This window comes from Pyricularia oryzae, chromosome 7, assembly GCF_000002495.2.
Source record: "Pyricularia oryzae 70-15 chromosome 7, whole genome shotgun sequence".
Classification (NCBI taxonomy): Eukaryota; Fungi; Ascomycota; class Sordariomycetes; order Magnaporthales; family Pyriculariaceae; genus Pyricularia; species Pyricularia oryzae.
The window spans coordinates 977,397-997,511 of record NC_017854.1 but is presented as its reverse complement, the minus strand read 5'-3'; the positions used below and the strand labels follow the sequence as shown (position 1 = coordinate 997,511).

Genomic DNA, 20,115 nt, shown 5'->3' with positions numbered 1-20,115 from the left:
TGCGTCTCGTTGTAAATTTCATTCTTTAGTCTTTCGATAAACGACAACTGGCCTTGACTAAAAATGCACGGTGGAAATTCGGGCTTTCTCTCAATTCGATGCCTGGTAATTTGCTGTTAAAGTTCAGAGCACGACATCGATATATTAATATCTATCAATGCTGCGAAGCCAATCTTGACAGGGACATCTTTGTGAAAATGCCAATTTTTCGGGGGTCTAGACCAGAGTCGGTTAACAGAAAAGGGCACGAGGGTGAATTGCACCCATGAGTAGTTATACGTGCCGAGGCACCTCAGGGTCCCATGTCACGATGGGCAAAGCTCCAGTCAGACATTACAAACAATTTTCACAAGCCAAAAGAAGACGACCGCATCCTGCACCATCCGACCGTGTGGGAGATGAGGATGACCTGAGCCGAACGCATTCTAAAATGGGTTATGATTTGAAAGACAATCAAGATAAAAGAAAGGAAGACAGAAAGAGGGAGAGAAGAAAAAAAAAAGAAAGGGAAAGGACACCACGTAGGGCGCTGAACAACACGGTAGGTAAACCCACAGCAAAAACTCCAAGCATTTGAGCCAAGAGGACCCTGCACACAATGGATAAATCCCCATTGGTTGGCTAAAGAAGTTGTGTTACCAGCAAGTCACAGGTGGCACGTGCTCTCGGGAAGTTGAGATTGGAGAATTTGGGGCGCCCCCACATACAAGAATGAAGCGGCAGAGCGTTGTTTTGGGAGCTAGACAAGGGTTGGGGTCGGGATTACTGCGTACGCACAGCTGCTTCTTACGGATACCTATTTCCCCCATTCACCTACCACTTTCGCGGTGCACACATGACCTGACAGAGCGCTTGCAGAGCTTGGAGAGATGCAGCTTGAGCAATTTGACTGGTGGGTGAGGGGTTGCGTTCACTATGCTTCAGAAAAGAAACGATAGACGCATCTTGGCGTGGGGAAAAGATCGATTTGTGTTGCTTACGGGACTGTTCCGGTGCATAGCTTGGTCGCCCCGACGGGAGAGTCGGGCAAGGGAGCCGTAGACGTCGCATCAAGGCCCTGATCCCATGGGATTTGATGGGCAGACGGACGCAGACACGGCTCGTCCGTCAATGGGGTGGCTCATGTCCCCAGTCATTTCTGATGGATGGGTTGGGTTGCCTTGTTGTCACTCAGAAAATGGGGTCGCTGACAGACGGGAGCTTGTGGTCGATACATGACCCTAATTACGTTTAGCCTGTTGGTCAGCTTGATTACAACATACAATGGGTAAGTTAATAGTTAATAGCAAGCTAAACACGCACCTTTTCTAGGCACTTGAGGCTAGTTCGAGGTACGAAATACAATACGCACCCAACGCCAAGCCGCATTCGCGGACCGTTCCAGTCAAGCCATTACCAAAAAGGGGGAGGGACAGAAAGTGGAGGAGGGCAGTTTTCTTGTCCCTATACTTTTTTTTCGCGCCGAAAAAATTTCCGGGTGGTTTTGCAAGGTCCCCAAAGACGGGTGCAACGTCTTGCACGAGACTGCTTCTCTGGCGACAAAGAAACGAAATGACCCAACGAACTGTCATGAAGTATTTCCCGTCTGTTTCGGCCAGGGTCTGGCAGGTTTGACACCTACTTTGGGCATAAGTGCGTTTGCGTAATAGTTAGCAAGTCAAAGGGTCGTGGGTATGTGTGCCTGGATGGACAGGGGCACCGCAGGCAGATTTGGCAGGATCACCGCTTGTGCTGCTTGATGATTACTCCGAGAACCTGAGTGTTGTATTGTGTGTGTTGTTCCCTCCACTGCCACCACGGCGGAGTCCCCTCCCCCGCCGATCAACTCCTTCTCGTGCCTGGTTTGGAAAATTACTACCTAAATTAGGATCGCATGAGGACCCTGGATTTTCCCTGGTCTTACAGCATAATTGAGATCCGTCTGTTCTTTTTTCTGCCTTTTCTGTCTTTTTTTTTTCTCCTTCTCAAATTAGATTGGTTTCGCTCACTCAACACCAGCAGATCCGAGCCTATCGAATTGGCAATCATTATTTCATCTTCAGCTTAGGTTGTAATACCTTGTGCAGCTGACGTGGACCCTTCTGTATGGCACTGTCTGAGAGTGTGTGCTCTAATCTGGCCTCCACTGTTTTTACCCCCAACTTTGCCTGGTCGCGAGACACGTACCTACCGCATACAAATGAAGCAAACAACAACTACCAAAACACAACGTTCATCAATCAACACTTGTTGTGCTGGCCTTGGGTCTCACCGCCGCGTCCTTTTATCTTTTGTTCGCATTTCAAACCCACTGCTTCTATAGCATTCCAGGTCCAGTCTCGGGAGCAAGCCAGCCTAGCCCTTTCTTTTCTTCTTTCCTTTGCGTTTACAAAGTAAACTTTTGCCCTGACCGCCACCACAACAACCAGACCCTCTTAGTCCACATTGACACCTGGACCGGTCGGTGGCGTCAGCAGGTACCCTTGCGATCCGGCACTTCCATCCGGTGCATCGCGCGCTTCTTTTCCACATTCCTCCCTCCGTCCATAGGGAGATTGATTGAATTTTGGAACGCGACCAAAAGAGCGACCTAACGCGGAAGCGGCACGATAGAGGGAAACCCCTTTCCCACCGAATCTAAGTGGGTCTGGTACTTGGAGAATTCAGTCTTCTTCAGTTGGAGATTGGACAGACACAACACGCACTCACACAGACGCACACACTGGAGTCCGTCTAGGAAAACTTAATTCTTTGGAACACACCTTTCCCACCACTTGCCAAACACCACCACCACCATTAAGTTGAAAACGCACCGCTGGCCGGAACAAAAAAAAAGGGGGATGTTTGGATGCTTTAGCTTCTCTCTCTACCCATGTATGTATCGGTTTCCAGCTGAAAGAGGTTGAACTTGTACGCCATCAAGTTCCCGTCTCCCAAATCTACGGAGTACTCAAACCGAAAAGCCAACAACGAAGCTGAGTTCCTTCTGCGCCACCCAAAGTAAGTCAGACCAGCCAAGGTGCGGGTGAGAAAGTGTACAGTTTTTTTTCTTTTTCTTTCTTTTTTTGTTTTCCGGCCTACCCCCTTTCTTTTGCTTTGCTTTTTCCAAATTCTCAAACAGACTTGTCAGCACCGTTTACTCGTACTGTATTCACAACTCACATGTGCGCACATCTTCACAAATTCTATTCGGTACCTCGTACAACATGGTCCAACCACGCAAACTGTCGCGTGTGCTAATTCTAACTATAAAGGCAGGACGGACCGGCGCTGTGTCATCCCAGCTTTCCTATTCGTTGTGCGAATCACTGCTTGTTTTCTCTGCGCGAAACGACCGAAACTTTGAAAGGTGCATCCCGCTGCCCGACTCCACTTTTTCTTCTCGACAATCAACCGAACCCAAACCAAACCAGGCCAAAGAAAGAACGCAGACGTCACTGGTGGCCCACTCACCCACGCCTTGTTGCTGCTTGGGGCACGCTCCGCACCATTGAGTCAGGCACAAGAACACCAGAACGCACTTAATCTTAGTCCTCCAGCTGCAGCCCGATTCAGTCCGACATCTGCCGGTAGGGACAAGCAGACCCACGACAAACTTGATCTCGCTCGACTTGACCCAAGTCTAAAAGGGACCACCTGCAGTTTGTCTAGGGACACAAAATACGCACAAGGTCAGGAGGAGCTACCTTTGGACCTCACTACCTTAGACTAGTACAACATTCTTCGTAACTCGCCCCCGACCGATCCAAAGAGCCAAAAGACGCCCTCCACATTTTGTCATCTCGCCCGATCGTCTCGACTTCTTTTTCTTCTGCTCGCCCCTCCCTCGGTTTTCGACAAAAAGCACTCGCCTCGGACTTGTCACCGGTCCTCCTCGTCTGGATCATAACTACGGCTTATCAGCTCATGTGCCACACCAGCGACAGTGCAGCCAAACAACATGGCGAGGCTAGCCTCGTCCGACTCTTTCCTACCTTCAGGTGCACACGACATGCATCATTTCTCCCTCTCGCAGGGAGGTGACACTTCTGTAATCTCTCCTCTGTCCCTTCCGAGGAATGCGACACATTACTTTGAGCCTCAGGCCCGCCCTGCACTCCCGACCAGCAACTCGTACCGTGCAAGGGGTAGACAATCGAATCATTTCTTCTCTCCCAGGCTAGCTCCGACTTCAACACAGATGAGCCATCAACTTTACTTGCAGCAGCGCCAACAGAAACAGACGCAGCATCGTTCGGCCAGTCTGTCGCCAACATTCAGAGGCACCTCCGTCCCGACAGTCAGTGAACTTATTGGGACATCGCGTGCCCTCTTAACCCATTCACTACCTACTGGCGACACCATGCTGTCGCCGCCGCACTCAGTACCACCCTCACTTTCAAGTTCAATACCAACATCGGCACATTCGTATGGAATGCAGACCCGCGCGGCCTCTGCTGATTCTACTGCATCGGCGGGCAACCTATATGCACAGAGGATAGCAATACTCGAGAAGCAGAATGCATCAATCCGTCAGGCTTGGGAGAACGAACGAAAGTATTTGGAAGCCAATCGGGCACGCGCTGAGGAGGTCTATCAAGAAGAACGCACCATTTGGGAGGCTGAACGAGCCATTCTATTGGAAGAGATTGCTCTTCTCAGGTTAGAGGTTACACGAGCACGCATCTCCGGAATACCCGAGTGCGGTGAGGATGTCATTGGCCTTAGAGGTGGCGGCGACAGCTGTGGACACCCGGCTGGCTCGGACAGTGTGCCGGTGTCTTCAGTGTCGTCGGAACAGGAACAGGCCTTGACCCAGGCGACGTCATGTCATTCAAAAGCCTCGCAGGTTCTGGCTCGGCTGGCAAACGGTGCGTCTGGCCTTAGCCCGCCACTCGGGGCACGAATCAGTCCTTTGCAGCAATCCCAGCCTCGATCACATGTCAGCAGTCCTCCCCAGGAGCCTTTGGATGCAATGCCTCCGCACGAATCCAGGTCGGGGACCCCTGTGCCTACCATTGATGTGCAGATTATCCATCCCGACCTCGAAGGCATTCCCATCAAGAAGACTGCCGTCGAGAAGTCAACTTTTACCGACAGCGAAACTAGCCGTACTACGTCCAAGTCCGGCTCAGCCAGATCCTCGCCCCCTCCCCAAAGTTCTAGCCCCGACGGAGTAAGGAGCAGGCCGCAGGAGAAGGACGTATTGAAGGTCCTCGCAGCACCAGCACCCCAGCGTCTTGTCATCAATGCAGGACATACGCCAAATCACTCTCTGTCAATTCTCCCCTCAGCAACAACCACTGTAGCACACACTACCGCAAGTAGCTCGGGTGAGGTAACACCTACTACCACAGCACCTGACGGATGCCTCAGCCGCGGAAGTGCCGGCAAGAACAAGCATGTCGAGGAGTCCTCAGATTCAACCCTCACTGTTGGGGCAGACGCAGCCGGCGGTGAGGCAATCGATATGGGTACCTTGACGCCACCTGAGGGCGATCAACCTCTGAAGGGATTTCTTGGTATTCGCAACCAGCCTGCCCATGACGAGATCTTTTTCCGTAAGCTTGACAGGAAGCTCGAGGCCATTAAGAGTGAGGGTGATGTTGTGCCCACTGTCCTCAAGAACGCCGATGAGTCCACAGATGGTGCCAATCAACTTACTGAGAAGGTCACGGGAGACCCCAATGGTGAAACTGGACCTGAACAGCAACCGGAAGTCTCTGGTCAGGGATCCCAATCATGCAGCGGAAGCGATACCGAGGAGCTGAACTTGGAAATTCCACTTAAGTTCAAGAAGTCCAACAACTTTGGCGCTCCACTGGGGTATGGGTTCGCTGCCGGCTCCGCGCAGGCACACTAGGAAGGTGTCAGCAGCAGCGATATAAGTGGCAGCGACGGTACTCGAGATATATCTCGTCAACCGAGCTCAAAGCTTGTCAATACTGAAGCGAGCTCTGTGCAGCAAGGCTCGCAGTTAGTCTCCCCAACTAGTCTTGCGCAGCATCAATACCACACGGACATTACGAGGCACATTCGTCACCAACTCTACCAGGCAGTTCAAGGCAAGCTTGTCTGCTCGACAACTCAGTCTGTGAGCTCCTACTTGGATCTCAAGGTCCCTGATTCCATACCGCTCAGAAAGACGATGGACAATTTCGGCGCTCCGTTTGGGGAATTGAACCCTCCTCGTCGACATTCTGTCCGCTGATAAATCTACGTTCAAAATTTCATGATACACCCACCGATTACTTCTATTTTGGAAACTCTTGGTCACCTTGGGTCTCCCTTTGCCTTTATGTTCAGCCACATTACACGTCTCGGTTCCGTACAATTCTGAAATCGGAACTCTTTTTCTTTTGTAGATACTTCTCGCAAACTCACGACCCATTTTTATCTTGAACCTTTATCGTTTTTGCTTTGTCTTTTTTTCACTTTTTTTCAAACACGGGGTTTTCTCTTGTTCTTCTTCTACCCCTCGTATTATTGCACATGGCGGCGCAAATACTTCGGCCCACGCCAGCCTACTTTACACTTGAAAATTGGTTTCTTCTCTTTTGTCACATTGTCATTTGGGCGCTTGACGGAGTTCTAACACATATACCCCCTTTACCACTGGTGTTCATCCCCCTTTTTTTCCCCTTTGTTTTTGTTATGACCATCAATCAGATCATAGATTTTTCACAAGAATAAAAAAAAAGGACATTTGAAATCGTCCGGAAATTGTTACTGTTTTCGGTTCACCGATGCTTTCCAGTTGTCTTGTTTGTCCCAGTCATCTCTGTCGTTAAAATTTAAGGAACAGGGCTCAAGGCATGCCAATAATCACTCTGCGGGATGTTGAAATGGGCAGAATTCTTGCCATGGACTTGCTAGCAGTATCAGCCATACGTGTTAGTCGCAAACAGGCTTTACATATATGATTATATGTTGTGGACACTCGAAAGTGACCCTTCAAACAAAAAGTGTGAAAATCTCTGCTCGGCACTCGCAGCGTCCCGTTCGACCAAGACTCGCTCTTTAGATTCCTCTATTTTGATTTGTACCATAATTTCGATGGCTCCTCGTTCTTCTTGGTTTAGGAGATGCACCCTCGTCTTCCACAACTCATCTTTGGGGATATTTTCATCTCGGTTACCAAAGAACCTTTCGTCTATATACTTCCAATAGATGGTGTCAAAGGCCCAGCTCTTTCTGGCAGCGTAGTTGAGCCAGAATTGGCCCGTGGCCCAGCTCTCGCGCATGTATGGTAGAGGTAGCAGGGGAGGTGTTTGGTCTGGACCTGTGCTTGTTATTTTGCGGTTGCTTTCCTGCATTGACGTATAATCTGCCTCTTTCTCTGCGTCTTCCATGGCCGCAAGCCCGTTCTGCATCCGCCTATCATAGACGCTAGCCCAATGATCGATCCCGTCGTCCCGCATTTCTGGGACCTCGAGCGGCAGCCACCAGGGCGGATCGAGGACGAACTGTGTTGGGCCGGCGTGGGAGTACCGTACCCCCAGTCAATTGCTGCCAAGGACGCTGTCTTCTTTATCGACTATGGCGTTGGCCGGCCTAAAGTCATCGCACCAGAGGCGGAAGGGCCTGCAACGACCTGGCATGGGAAGTTTTGCTGCGGCGTCCCGGCGACCCGCTGACCAATTATCCTCGGCAAAGCCAAAGAGCGATAGACGGCCTTGTTTCGCCAGCCTGCGGAAGAGCCGCCAGGCCACGTACTTGGCCTTGCAGTCGTTCTCCGAGGATACCATGTAGTTGTTCTGGACGAGCGGGGTGGCGAATTGCATGTCGGTCAGAACCGTATACCACTCACTCGTCGGCGATCTGATAGGTGGTACCGCTTGGTGGGAAGATTGTCTTGGAGGCGTTAGTGAGCTTGACCATGTTGGCCATGTTCATCGTGAAGTGGCGCTCCATCACTTGATAAATACCTGGTGATGTCTCGGCGAGTGCCCCGATATGTGGGAATGTCAGCTGAGCAAGTTGCAGCATGCACTTTTGCCATTTTGTTGTACATGCTCTTCATCTTGACTTCGCATGTCGGCCCAGTGACACAGGGGTCTCGCTGGAATCCTGCCTCGGGGCCGCGAGGGCTTGACCCAAACCTCGCCGAGATCCAAGGTCTTGAATTATCATAAACGGTCCAAGTTCAGGGTCTATTCCATGACTAAAGATCATTGACATCGGAATGTAAGTGTGTTTTCTGATACATGCACTGGTCGCAGCCTCGACTATGGTCTTCTCTTCGGAAGATACTGCCTGGTCGGGACATGGCAGGCGGACGAGGACGTTGGTCGAAAGGCATTCGATGGACATCTGATAGAGGACATTGTAGCCGCCAATGACAGGAAGTTGAACAAGGTTGAATATCGAAAGCAGTATCCAGAAATATAAAATCTCCAGTCTCCCGAGGAAAATGTGGCATTCGCCCATTGGTTGTATGCCGTGACCTGTACTTTTAACAATTATGGTCGCTGCTGCTTGTGGCGGCACGGGATCATTACTCATGGTTCAGTTCAACAATGAGCGTACAGCCCTTCGTAAGACAACAACTCTGAGAGAGATGGTAAGTCTCATAGCGTGAGCAAAGACATTTGTCCTTTCTTGACCCCTAAACAAGTGTGAATATCGATACCGCTCATGGTGATGAGGTATGCCCTAGAGTCAGTTTCAAGAGCGAGATGTAGAGGCCAAACCTGGTTTTATTTGCCAAATACCTGAGTATGGTCTGGTTTTTAGGCATCTGGCCAGTTGAACTTCTTCAGTAACATGCCTTGAGGCATTCTTGAGGTTTGGGTCTTGGAAGTCAAAGCTTTTGCAGCTTGATAGAGGCGACGGAGTCCTGACATCTCAGGATCAAAAAGACCTTTCGACAGGAGACCCATCCGCAGGTCGTTAGTCCTGACGCTCGAGCAAAAAGGAGCAGCAGCCAAGGCACAACCACCATTACAACATCCAGTCATTGGCAGCCTCGGAAAGAGTTTGTTGCCAAGTTATCCCCCGGTGCCAAAGGTTCAAAAAGGTCTCCAAGGCTAGAAAAAAGACCGGGGGGTGCGATGGCCCCCTTTTTTTTCCTGCAAGCACTTGGTACGGCACAAGGGTGTGCGTGTATGTGTAAATCGCATTCCCCATTGATCTCCCCCCACTCTCTCAAAACCGGAACTTTGCGGTAAGCGGTCCAATCGTCCCTTTTCTCCTCAACACCTATAACCGGTCATCCGGGATGTGTTGCCCGGTTGATATGTCAGAATCATTGTGGCCAAAAAAAAGATAACAACAGAAAAAAGAGTTGCAGTTCGGAAGCATTGATCAGCATCAAGCGACAAAAAAAAGTCGGTGCACAGTTTCCCATTGCAGCGTCGAGGGGTGAAACCCAAAGCTCAAAACAAGGCCACTCGTGATGTTACCGAACGAATGAATTGCTGCAGGCTGGGCGAACATGGGGAAAGAGGACCTGTCGGAGAAAGGCGCGCCCTCCCTTTTTTTGGGTCCTCTATTCCCCCTCTGGGCAAGAAAGCGAATGCGACCAGTCTTAGATTTACCGAGTCCAAAAAAAAAATCTGTGCAAACAAAACCAGCCTTTTTGTGGTTTCCTTGGGTTGCAGACGGCACGGATAATGGTGGCCGGTTGCCGCGCGCCTCGAGAGCACAACAAATAATTGTGAAAACTTATGATTATAATAACTTTTGTCATCCAAACAGTGTGGTACGCCTAATATCGGTCTGCTTCCTCTTTCTGTTGTTATTAACGCTCAAGCAACTACAATTAGTGTAACTCACATGATGCTTACCGGTACAGCCTGTACCTTGGCTGAACCACCTCTCATCTCAGTGGTTCAGCTTTCTTGGCGCCTTATTGAAACCATTTAATGGCTTGGGTCCACGAACCTGGTTCCTGTAGTGATTTGATTGGGATTTTTCTTCGCTCATTGCGAGATTTCCCAAGCAAAAAAAGAGTCGAGGGGTTTGCTTTTCTCGACTGCATTATTCTTTCATAAAAAACTAGATCTAGACTGTAGTAACATTAAACATTGACGTAGTAACATGCCAGTGGGTTCCATCAACAGGTGGACAGTTCAGACCAGGTCAGGCCTACTTTGATGGTGGGTTTTGCTCAGATCAACGACAGCCAACGTCGCTTTTTCATAGTCTAGGGATCCTTGACTTTGAAGTGCACGACAGGAAATCAATGGATAGCCCCACAACATATATGTATGGGTCCGGTCGATCGGGTCGCTGCGGGTTCATGACCATGGTAAAGTTGTAGAGTAAGATGGGGATGAGCAGGAGCCTCGTCATTACCGTTTCGAAATGGGAGGGTCATAAAGAAAACGCATGGGCAAGATTGAGCAAGATTTGGACAGATTGACTAGATTAGCTCCATCTGAGATTGACCAGATTTTTCTTTCAATCTGAAGCACCCAGGGCTGTCGTTGGGGTCCAGCTGGGGTACCTTGGTAAACAAGGCGTCACGCCCTGGTCTTGGCTTGAATGGAAGGTTGAATGTGCGGAATGAAAAGCAATAAGCAAAGAAGCAACAAAGGCCATAAAAGTGTGTGTGTGTGGTTGGTCGATGCTTCGCCGATAGGAATTGTAGGGTAGTGAGCAGCGGGGTTGGATCAAGCTCGCTACCACGATATCCCTCCCCCACCGGACGCGTTAGAGTCTTTCTTTTACGTGCCTAGGTAGGTAGTTCGAGGTACTTGCTGTATGTAGGTAGCTATATACATAAGGTACTGTACATACATAATTGATGTGCGGAGTACGGGAATTAATGTAATGTACAGTACAATATGATGTCGTGTAACATAATGCTTGCTGCACACCTGCCTCACAGGTCACATGAGCTGCACTTGCACTGAAGACTATTTTGCTTCCGCCCATTCCAACAATGAGAGAGAATCTAGAGTACCTTGTGATCTTGAAATGGCGTTCTGCCGCCGAGTCTTTACAGTTACGAAGTAATTTAAGCTGAGCTATCCCATGACGACCTTTCCAGTGTTGAAGAAGGGGGTTTTGCGTCTGTTTTGCCAAGTAGATCTGGGTAGGGGTTTTTTTTTTGATCACTAATCGCTCACAGTACCGCGGTACATGAGCTTGGTACTGGTCCACATACCTCCGATCTGAGAACCAGTAAAGTGAAAATCCCTCCCGCCATCGGTTAGATAGTAGATACTCGAAATGTGGTGGTGTGTTTTCTTTTCAAGTGACAAGTGACAGAATAGACAGCAGACAGAGTGGTGGTGTAGCCAAATTAAAAATAACGCATACCTGGTGGATGGCCTGTTCAATAAATACCAAGTTATCTAGGTAACTGTACTGTGAAATTTGTACTCTGGAATACCTGCCTACTTGGTGGGCAGAAGCAATCAAACCACGCACACACGTCGTTGAGACCTTCAACCTCGTACTGTGGCGCGGCCTTCCAGCTGCCGCTCTGGGCTGAAAGACGAAGGGAGATTTGACTGTGGGGCACACAGAAAACAAAAACCCCCCGATGCGGGATCGGACTGCTTCCAGGTGCTCGGATAGGAGGATGGCTTGGATGGTTGTGTGGGTGGGTGGGTTGGTTCAGTGCGTCTTAGTTCCCAGTGAGCGAGCAGAGAGAATTTTCTCTGTGATCGATTAAATGGCCACCCACCAATACACATTGTTGCCCCACCCTCCAACTCCCACAGGTTAGATCGTGTCGGAAATCAGATTTGATCGCAGGACCAAGCTCGAAGCAAAACAACCCAAAAGGAGACAGGAAAAAATATGGCGGTGTGCGATGAACGGTAGCTAAGCGCGCAAAGCATGCAACATATCTAGGCGAGGGTTGCAGCGCTCGATCGCAAGTGAACCATGGTGTTTTTTCCTGGTTCTCCCAGAAACGTGGACCGGACCGGCGGCGCTTACAAGTGGGTTTTTCAATCGTCTTGTATCGGGATTGTACTAGCTAGTTACGGTACCAGGTACTGTACCTTGGGCTAATACTGTAGAAACTAGCAAGGGCCTGTCATCAACCGACCCGAAGCAACTGCCCGTCTTGTAAGAACTCTCCCTGTAGGTGCCTACCTACCCAGGTATGGAGTCGTGCCTGCCTTGTATGGATGGATGGAGGGTTCATAAGGAAGGATTCTTTCACTTGTCCTGCACAAAACTCAACACTCCAGTAAGTTACGGGCAGTGCTGCCCAACCCACACTACCTTACCAGCTTGGTGGCTTCAGGCAGCCACAGTCAATACCGAGGTACCTTGGCTTTGCTCATGATCATCTTACTTTGGTTAACTCCACTTCCAGATGCTACCCTTCAGACCACCCAAAGCCACCCTCCTGGTCTCCATGCCGCCTCCATCTCACCCCCTTGTTCCCACGGCACATAGCCAAGACTGCTGCTCAACCACTTTCATCTATGACTAACTCCACCACATGCCACGACTTGTCCATTATCCTCGCTATTACTCGGCCTGTGCTATAGCCCATCTTTTTGTATCCCTCCAGGCCTTTCAATCCCCGTACCCCTCACAATCTTCTTTTTTTATCCGATTTCCTCTTTTTCCCCTGCACTTTCACCGGTGTTTGCTTCATCTGCAACCCTGTCTGGCCCTGAGGTCTGGCCTGGCCCTCCTTTCCACAATTATATTCCACTGGTTGCTTATGCGGGCTCGTGTTCCACTGCAACGCGCTGAGAGGCTGAAGGGGGCCGTTCGACGTTGCATTATCCAAACCAAAATCAATATCGGCAAGACTGGGGGGATGGCCAAAAGACGCAATCTAATCCGCCGGTCATTGGCGATTTTATCTCGATCGAAAACACGGGACGGCAGGTTGCGGTAGATACAATACGTAGGTGTGTGGGCGGTAGACGGGATTTTGGATTCCCCAAGGGAGGAGGAGAAGATCTAGCCCCATCTCACCCTTTCACCCTAGCCCAACCACAGTACACTACTTCATTTGATACCGATACACCCTCTACCCCAAGAAGGGAGCCCCTGCTTAGCGGGTAACCACCAGAATGCCCTTCTTTTTTTCTCCCTCCAAACCGTTCAGGTTTAGTTTTACATATTATGCACCAAAAGATGCCCTGAAAAAGCAATAAGCGCCCATCTCAGTATTGTCCCCATCTTGTCCCATAGAAACGCCAAAGTCGGCAACGCCCGTCCTGTCCTGTCGTTTTTTTATATTTATTATCAGGCTTTATCTTCTTTTGCATGTCGGCCACCTCTCTCTCACCAGACCCCGGCTGCAAAGCAACAAGGTAAATCCCAACAGCGCCTTGCATCCGCCCGCCATCTCCATATTATAAGGCCGGCTGCCGCCCGCTCTTTGTGGAGTTCCTTGACGGCGAGATTGTTCCCGTCCTACAGCTCCAACCGTCCGTCAAGCATTGGGTTTTCGCATCATCTTGGGTGCTGTTACTCTGCTTGACGACATCAGAAACCCGGTCTTCACTCTTTGTGCCCCTCGTCTACGCTTGTTACCCCCGGCCTTGCAAAAGCCCACAACTACAAAGCAAAATCTTGTGTTTATCTCTCATCATACGAACTACCGCATCCACTCCAGCCGAAATGTGCACATATTCTTCCGTGGGTGCTTTTTTTTCCTATCAACGTTTATCCGCTTTCTGGTGATCTGAGGAGCTAACATGGGGATCACAGGTCAACTACTCATGCGGGAATAGGAGGATGATTGTTGCAGAATGGTGCGGTCGATACATAAAGGGACTCCAGTCCCACCTGAGATGTCCACCGGATGTCCAATACTATACCAGAGATGACCAGCCCTGCCGTGAGTTTTCTTGTTTATCATCTTGTTTGCCTGTTATACGAGTGGATCAAAAAGATAAAATACGGCAGCATCAAGAACTACCTGACTGACAAGAGGATATTATCAACGTTTACAGCTCGATGTCGAGAAGCAGCAGCTGACCGTCCACCCCCTCCGTGGATGCCGATTGACCAGCGCCACTCTCGCAGTCCTCCTCGATACTGTCACTGAGACTGGAGTGACGAGGCAGCACCAAAAGCTTCATTTTCTTTTATTATTTTATCTTGACTAGTGCTTGTAAAAACAGGGATCCCCGGCGTGGTATGGAACAGGATTTGTTATGATTCAATGACTTTGGGAGGAAATAAAAAGGGAAAAGATTTAATGAGAGGAAACGATTTGCCCACGTATCTACGTTGGGAATTTTGAAGGACTTACAAGTTTAATGGCAACGAAATTCGACTGCTTTGGAGGAATAAAGGGGCATATGGATAGGGTTTGTTTTTTTCAGACATTTGGGTTGGGCTTCAAGTTCTCGTTGTCACAGGTTTCTTGTAGGTAAAGTCGAATTTGGTGTTTTTGGGTTTGGCTTTTTGCATCTTTGTTGTCAGCTCTGGTTCAGCTGTGTTACAGGGCGAGATGCGAAAATGGAAATAGCATTGGCTTACTTTACTGTTGCGTCACGTAAAAAAAAAAGAAAGAAAGAAAACAGAGACTACGTCAAGTGTGCGACATGCTGCATCCTGCAGGGGTCGTCACGTTGATTCTACAAAGTAGGTAGCTAGCAACATTACACGACATTACCTTGGTGAAATATAGATGTGACGACCCTTGACGAATCATGAACAACCATGCAAGATCATCGTCGCAAATTACACCATCATTCTTTGTCTTGGTTCGACCTTGAGATTTATCTGGGTAGTGGATGTTCCATGATCTCTTCGACTCCCTTTCCCGGATCCTGGGACACGAAGGTAGCTCAAAAAGAGACTAGGCTAGGAGAAATTGTTCCGTAAACGAGACACACACGCGAAACCATGCTACCCAAGATTCTGGCTCGCATGCTGTATGCTCCCTCGGGGGCCACCGGAGCGTCATCCGTCATCCGTCGAGTTCCGATTCTGTCGCGACCGTACTGCTGCATGGAATCGAATCCCTGTTAATGCCTACCTACCTAGTCTAGGTAAAAAGAATTAAACAAAAGGGAGGGGGGGAGGAGACAAAAAAAAAGATTATCATCCATCATTGGATTTTTGCGGCCCGGCCAGTCGCCGTCCGATCCCGATACTTGTACTAAACTAGTCCAAGATTGAAAGAAAAACATTTCGAGCTAGACCAAGAAACCTGAGCTAGGCACTAGCCTAGCTGCAGTGACGACATTTGCATAGGGCATAATGAATTGAACGGTTCATTCCGGGCAGCCTAACTTACTGGAGTGGACTAGACCCGGACCCTAGTTTAGGTAGCTTTTGCTGTTTTTCTAGGCTTAGATAGATTAAACACTTGAGATTTTCCGTAAAGATGTTTGGTGGAGAAATGCCCCCCCCCCCCCCCCCCAAGTGCAAGTCAGGCACCTTGCCCTACCCGGCTTGCACGGGTCATTGTTTACCTAGTCTAACGGGCTTGGAAACAATAAAAAAGGCGTATAAGTTGCCCGCACTAGAACTATCTAGACCAGTAGTGAGGAGTGCGGGGGGGGGGGGGGGCACCTAAGGATTTCAGTTACCGTGATCTGTAAATTCACTGCACAATTTACAGTATTGCATGAGATCTGACCTGCAGAGCAATGTGGTTAAAACAAAAAGCCATCCATCTCGTTTTTATAGATGTACCCTTTGGGGAAAAGCCGCCCATCTTGGTTCGGTCCCACAAAGAATACAACAGCCGAAGGAAGGCCCGAGATTCGTGCAGCGAGGCAAGTTAAGATCGTGGACAACAACCCGGGAAATAAAAAGAACGAACGAAGAAAGCAGTAAAGTAACTCCCTAGGTAATTACACGCATTAACGATCAAATGAATAATAAATAGTACACAGAACCAGAAAACCCACAATACATCCAAAAATCTGCCAAGACTTGAATTTACAAAAAAAAAAGAAAAGATATTGCCAGCATATTGCTAGGGCACTTTTACCTATACACCATGCAACTTTGGCCGAGAAATAATGAACCCCCACCATCTTGCACCCTGCCGATCTAGACCAAAAACTGCCCAACGCATGTCCGTATTCTCTCCCTTGCATTAGTCCCATGACGCTTTTTTTTCCTCGTTTCCGATTCAGAAAAGCAAGAAGCAATGTACATCGCGTAAGCCTGCAAATTTTCCATCTCATTACATACATGAAATACATTTCAAGTATCTTGTTTGGTCTCTTTTTTTTTTCTTTCCCCTCAACGGAAGAGCATGGGGGATTGTTTTTTGTTTTGGCAATGGCATCAACTGGGGAAACATGCAGAGAAAAGGTATATGTGGCCAACGGTCGAATGCAACGCAACGCGGGTCTGATATTACCAGGTTTACGACGTAAAGAAGCCCAGGCTGAAAGAATATAACCTTGCAAGTCTAATACAACGCTGGACGGTGCTTTACCTTGCTTGTTTATATTGGGCACCAAACACGGCAAAAAGCTATCGGGGGGGTGGCCAGCCCGAAGATCGCGATCTGCTGATGCCTCCCCTTCCTGACGTTCCTCTCGGTCTGGATAGCGTCACTACAAAGCACAAGACTTGCTTTATCTGGCACACGGTCAGTTATGCATAAGGATAGTGCAAGAGATAACTTGCCCTGGTTGTGTTTTATATTGTTGTATCCCGAGCAAGGGAATAACTAATCATGCTCGCCCCTCGGCCATGGCCTTCGCCTCTTATTTCACCCAGCTATTATGACACACAAAATTGTCATAACTTGCGAATCAAGCAGCAAACCTGGTTTGTCTGGCACCTCTCTGGCCCGACCTTCCACCCTCAGAAAAGAAAGAAAAAAAGAGGATAAAACTTGATAAACACCAAAAGTTGGATATGATATCAGCGCACAGCCACTAGCTGCCCTGCCTCTCCAAGGAAAAAAAAAAAAAAAAAGTGCATACCCACAGCCACGACATCCCTTTGCTTGGTATGGAACCATGGCTTGGCCCCCCGCCGATTCAACCAAGAAGAAGAGACTTTTGGTAAGTGTGGCGGTTCTTGTTTCCGACCAAAAACCCGGGTCCATGAATGTGTGACCTCTGGTTGAGACAAAAAAAGACTTTGTGGATTGAGCCTTCTTTCCCTTGGGAGAGGAGATCTTTTTTTCCCCCCCATCCCTACCCAAGGACAAAAAGAGCGAGAAAACACACCATGCCTCGACGCGGGCCGATTCCGAACAGAGAGCCACATCATGAGACCCCTTTTTTTTTCGGGAGCATCGATCCGCGCCGAGGGGAGGGGGTGGTACGGTGCCCCCCCCCCCCCCCCCCCCCCTCAGTGTCCATTATCTCGAGCTTCGGGTTGGAGAGTCCGAGAACATCTGATCATGCTATGCAGGTGAGGGAGGCCCCCCATGGCCATGATAGGTTGTGTTTTCCCCGGCTTGTGGGCGTGGTGAGAGTGGATAAGATTGGATCGTGGCCAGGGACCCGGTACGTTGTCTCCTACCCAGCAACAATAATTACGGGGGCGACAAATGACTCGGGCCTGTCGAAAACCTTACTTCTCCCATGGTGCCATGGAGCAAACTGTAGAAAGGAAAGATGGGGTGTTTGGTGTAGTGCTCAACTTTGCAGCATATTTGGGGGGTAAACGTTTCTCGGCTGCTTACATTTCCACCCCATAAATTGCCTCACTCAACCTCTCTCCATTTTAATATAGCCGCTGCAGTCGTATGCGGCTAAGGTATCTTGAACCCCTCACCTTATGCCCGGCGTGAGGTGGCAGGGAAGTAAAAGATAAAAATAAAATAAAAAGAAAACGAGTCAAGACATTCTAAATTGAAAGACCCGCAGACAGATAGAAGTGTCTGGACACGGGGTGTTAAATGGTGTAGTTGGAGGAATGGTTTATAGCAGGAGTGTAGACTTGTGATGGTCTTCATATCCTCTTTCCCTATCATCGTCCGGATTGGTATATGCAACCCATAACCTCCCCGAGTAGCTCTTAGTACTTCATCTTCACGTCCTGAAGGGTAACAAATATATCTGCCAGACCTCCAGGGACTTCCAACGCACCACTCGAGTGCTTTCTTTTCCCACGAGTCATTACCGAGAGACTGTATGCCCGTGTTAGGTACAGTGCCTAGCCAAAATGCTCAGGAATGTTCAGCTCGTCAATACTATACTATACTTGGCATGAAAAGCGGGCGAAGCAAGCACAGCCAGCTTCTTAGACAAAGATTGGCAAATGTGGCTGACGGTGCTGCACATGACTGAGCTTCGGCTTTCGGAATGAATATGAGCTGCTCTCGGGGATTCACTGCCCACGCCGGGTGACGATAGCAAAGCGGCTTGGGTAGGCTGATTTGGGCAAGAGGACTGCTGTTTTTACCATCACAGCTCCTCCGATCGATTTGACGTGCTTGCAGGCCTTGTTGTGCGGTGAATCCGAACTGGTCTACCAGACATCGAAAAAAAAAGATCGTCTGTCGTGTGTTGATAGGCATCCAGCACTGTTGCGGTTTAGTCATATGCCACCCCGTCAGAGACTACGAGTTCTAGTAGATCTCATATTCCTTGTCTAAAGAGCTCGTCGATACCTTCCAATTCCTTTTCGTATTACAGGGAGCCCTTGAACCATGACTGAAGAGTTGGATTGTAACATGTTGCATGCACATCATCGAGATGGCTTTCGTAAGCAGTCTCGGTCATGGAATATTGCTTCTTAGCATAGGTTCGGTTGCATCTCGATCAGGTAAGGCATTATTTGACGCGCTGTCGTTCCTCGGTTTCATTCTGGGATGAGATATAATGCGTTACTCTTGCTCTGAAGTGCAAATGCCTCGAGATGGAATTGTTTGGGTCTTGTCGAACAAAGGCACTCTGGGCGGTTTCCTGGATTCGGACAGTGAAACCATCAGAAGCTTGGCAACAAGTTTGGTGAAAGGGCTGCTGGATGCCTGGAGGGATTTGGAAGAACGCGCAGTCTGTTGGCGGTTGAGTTTCCTGGTACGTTTCGGACGCCAACGCAAGTGCATGTGGCGTAGCTGCCTCGGTTGGCCTTGTCGTAGCGGGACTGGTTCGCATCAACCACGAGAGTGTGTTACACTGCAGCAGCGTCGAGTTGGCATTTTGCTTCCCCAACGTCAGGGACAAAAATACCGAGTACCCGTCGGGGTCCCGTCCTTCGTACTTCGTAATGGCTAGCCGCAGAAAAGAAGAAGAATATGGTGAGCACACCTACTGCAGTCAAACCACACCTGTGATTTTTTCTGTCATGTAACACAGACTACGCTCACAGCTGCCGTTCCAGCTCTTTCAATCACAAAACTATTTGACATGGGGGAATGCAAATGAGTCGATCGAGGCTTGGAGTCCTTTCATTTCTTTACCATGCTCAGGGGCAACCCCCAACTTCCCCAAGTAGATAGTACCCCCATGGATTGTAATTTTCCCGCCAGATTGAGGATCTCATAACCTCACTGAAGCCGCCACCATCACGATACGTAAAAAAAGACGTTATAGCCCAGATCTCAATTTTCGGGGAAACCGAGCTCCGCAGCTCCGTCGTCGGCCCCTGAATTCTAACCTGGAACCACAAACGAGGCTTGAGAGGCATTCGCTAATCATCGAGAAGCATGTCGACCCGCCGCTTGCGCAATAGTTCCCGAATTTTCTTTTCCATCCTCGCCAAGACCAAGAGCCGGTCGATCTAGACTTTTTGGTAGAACTACCTAAAATCCAGGTCTAGTCGACCCAGAGCAGTATGCTGATTTTTTAGTAAAGAGTATCCATTCAGCTTCTCAAGATGAGAAAGAAGAGTTGTTTCTTTCCTGCCGGTCCTTGTTAGTGATGGGGGAAAAGAAAGGGGGGTGGGCGAAGATGAGAAACAAAATACGTGACGTACATCAAAGTTGTATGTGGGAAAACAAAAACTCGAATTTCTGCAGAGATTCCATGGCAAAGTAGCAAGAAATGCATGTCACATAAAGTAACTTTGGCGTTGGATTGTAAGGAGAAACAGATGAAAAGAAGAAATCCCTTGCCGAAACCCCTTCCCAGTCCGCGAAAGGAAGCGAACCAAGCAAACCTCGGCCGTGTCGATTTCCCGCTCTACCCGCCCAGCCGTCTATTATTCTCTACCCCCCCTTTTTAAAAAAGAAAGAAAGATCTCTTGTGCTTCCGGGCTGATGTGCGCTTGGGTTTCAGCTCCTCAGCCCGAGAAAGAAAAAAAAGGCCTGGAGAACGAGATTTGGAAAAGCAAGAGTATCAAGGAATTTGGTCA

The 20,115-nt window shown here is 49.1% G+C and overlaps 7 protein-coding genes across 7 annotated transcripts; 3 read left to right on the top strand and 4 right to left on the bottom strand.

Annotated features, from left to right (window-relative positions):
• The first annotated feature begins 1,916 nt into the window (after positions 1-1,916).
• MGG_02928 (uncharacterized protein) lies at positions 1,917-6,898 on the top strand. The gene is made up of 2 exons (XM_003720740.1): positions 1,917-2,979; positions 3,234-6,898. Exon 2 carries the CDS (start codon positions 3,920-3,922, stop codon positions 5,819-5,821), a length of 1,902 nt encoding a protein of 633 aa, XP_003720788.1. The 5' UTR covers positions 1,917-2,979; positions 3,234-3,919; the 3' UTR covers positions 5,822-6,898.
• On the bottom strand, positions 6,882-7,742 carry MGG_02929 (phosphotransferase enzyme family protein; the record flags this gene model as incomplete). Its single annotated transcript, XM_003720739.1, has 2 exons — positions 6,882-7,424; positions 7,497-7,742. The coding sequence occupies 2 exons, from the start codon at positions 7,740-7,742 to the stop codon at positions 6,882-6,884; spliced, it is 789 nt and encodes a 262-aa protein (XP_003720787.1).
• A 680-nt stretch (positions 7,743-8,422) lies between these two features.
• MGG_17922 (uncharacterized protein) lies at positions 8,423-8,991 on the top strand (the record flags this gene model as incomplete). The annotated part of the gene is made up of 2 exons (XM_003720738.1): positions 8,423-8,521; positions 8,785-8,991. The coding sequence occupies 2 exons, from the start codon at positions 8,423-8,425 to the stop codon at positions 8,989-8,991; spliced, it is 306 nt and encodes a 101-aa protein (XP_003720786.1).
• Positions 8,992-10,628: 1,637 nt separating this feature from the next.
• Positions 10,629-11,606, bottom strand: MGG_17921 (uncharacterized protein; the record flags this gene model as incomplete). Its single annotated transcript, XM_003720737.1, has 6 exons — positions 10,629-10,675; positions 10,782-10,977; positions 11,034-11,153; positions 11,227-11,238; positions 11,342-11,397; positions 11,597-11,606. 6 exons carry the CDS (start codon positions 11,604-11,606, stop codon positions 10,629-10,631), a joined length of 441 nt encoding a protein of 146 aa, XP_003720785.1.
• A 2,229-nt stretch (positions 11,607-13,835) lies between these two features.
• Positions 13,836-14,849, bottom strand: MGG_17920 (uncharacterized protein; the record flags this gene model as incomplete). The annotated part of the gene is made up of 3 exons (XM_003720736.1): positions 13,836-13,964; positions 14,144-14,170; positions 14,733-14,849. 3 exons carry the CDS (start codon positions 14,847-14,849, stop codon positions 13,836-13,838), a joined length of 273 nt encoding a protein of 90 aa, XP_003720784.1.
• Positions 14,850-16,826: 1,977 nt separating this feature from the next.
• MGG_17919 (uncharacterized protein) lies at positions 16,827-17,608 on the top strand (the record flags this gene model as incomplete). The annotated part of the gene is made up of 3 exons (XM_003720735.1): positions 16,827-16,871; positions 17,227-17,321; positions 17,551-17,608. 3 exons carry the CDS (start codon positions 16,827-16,829, stop codon positions 17,606-17,608), a joined length of 198 nt encoding a protein of 65 aa, XP_003720783.1.
• A 985-nt stretch (positions 17,609-18,593) lies between these two features.
• MGG_17918 (uncharacterized protein) lies at positions 18,594-19,171 on the bottom strand (the record flags this gene model as incomplete). Its single annotated transcript, XM_003720734.1, has 2 exons — positions 18,594-19,070; positions 19,130-19,171. The coding sequence occupies 2 exons, from the start codon at positions 19,169-19,171 to the stop codon at positions 18,594-18,596; spliced, it is 519 nt and encodes a 172-aa protein (XP_003720782.1).
• Between the last annotated feature and the right edge of the window lie 944 nt (positions 19,172-20,115).

Bases quoted from the DNA above. Each gene is read 5' to 3' on its own strand.
- MGG_02928 (XM_003720740.1), top strand. From the start codon at position 3,920: ATGGCGAGGCTAGCCTCGTCCGACTCTTTCCTACCTTCAGGTGCACAC.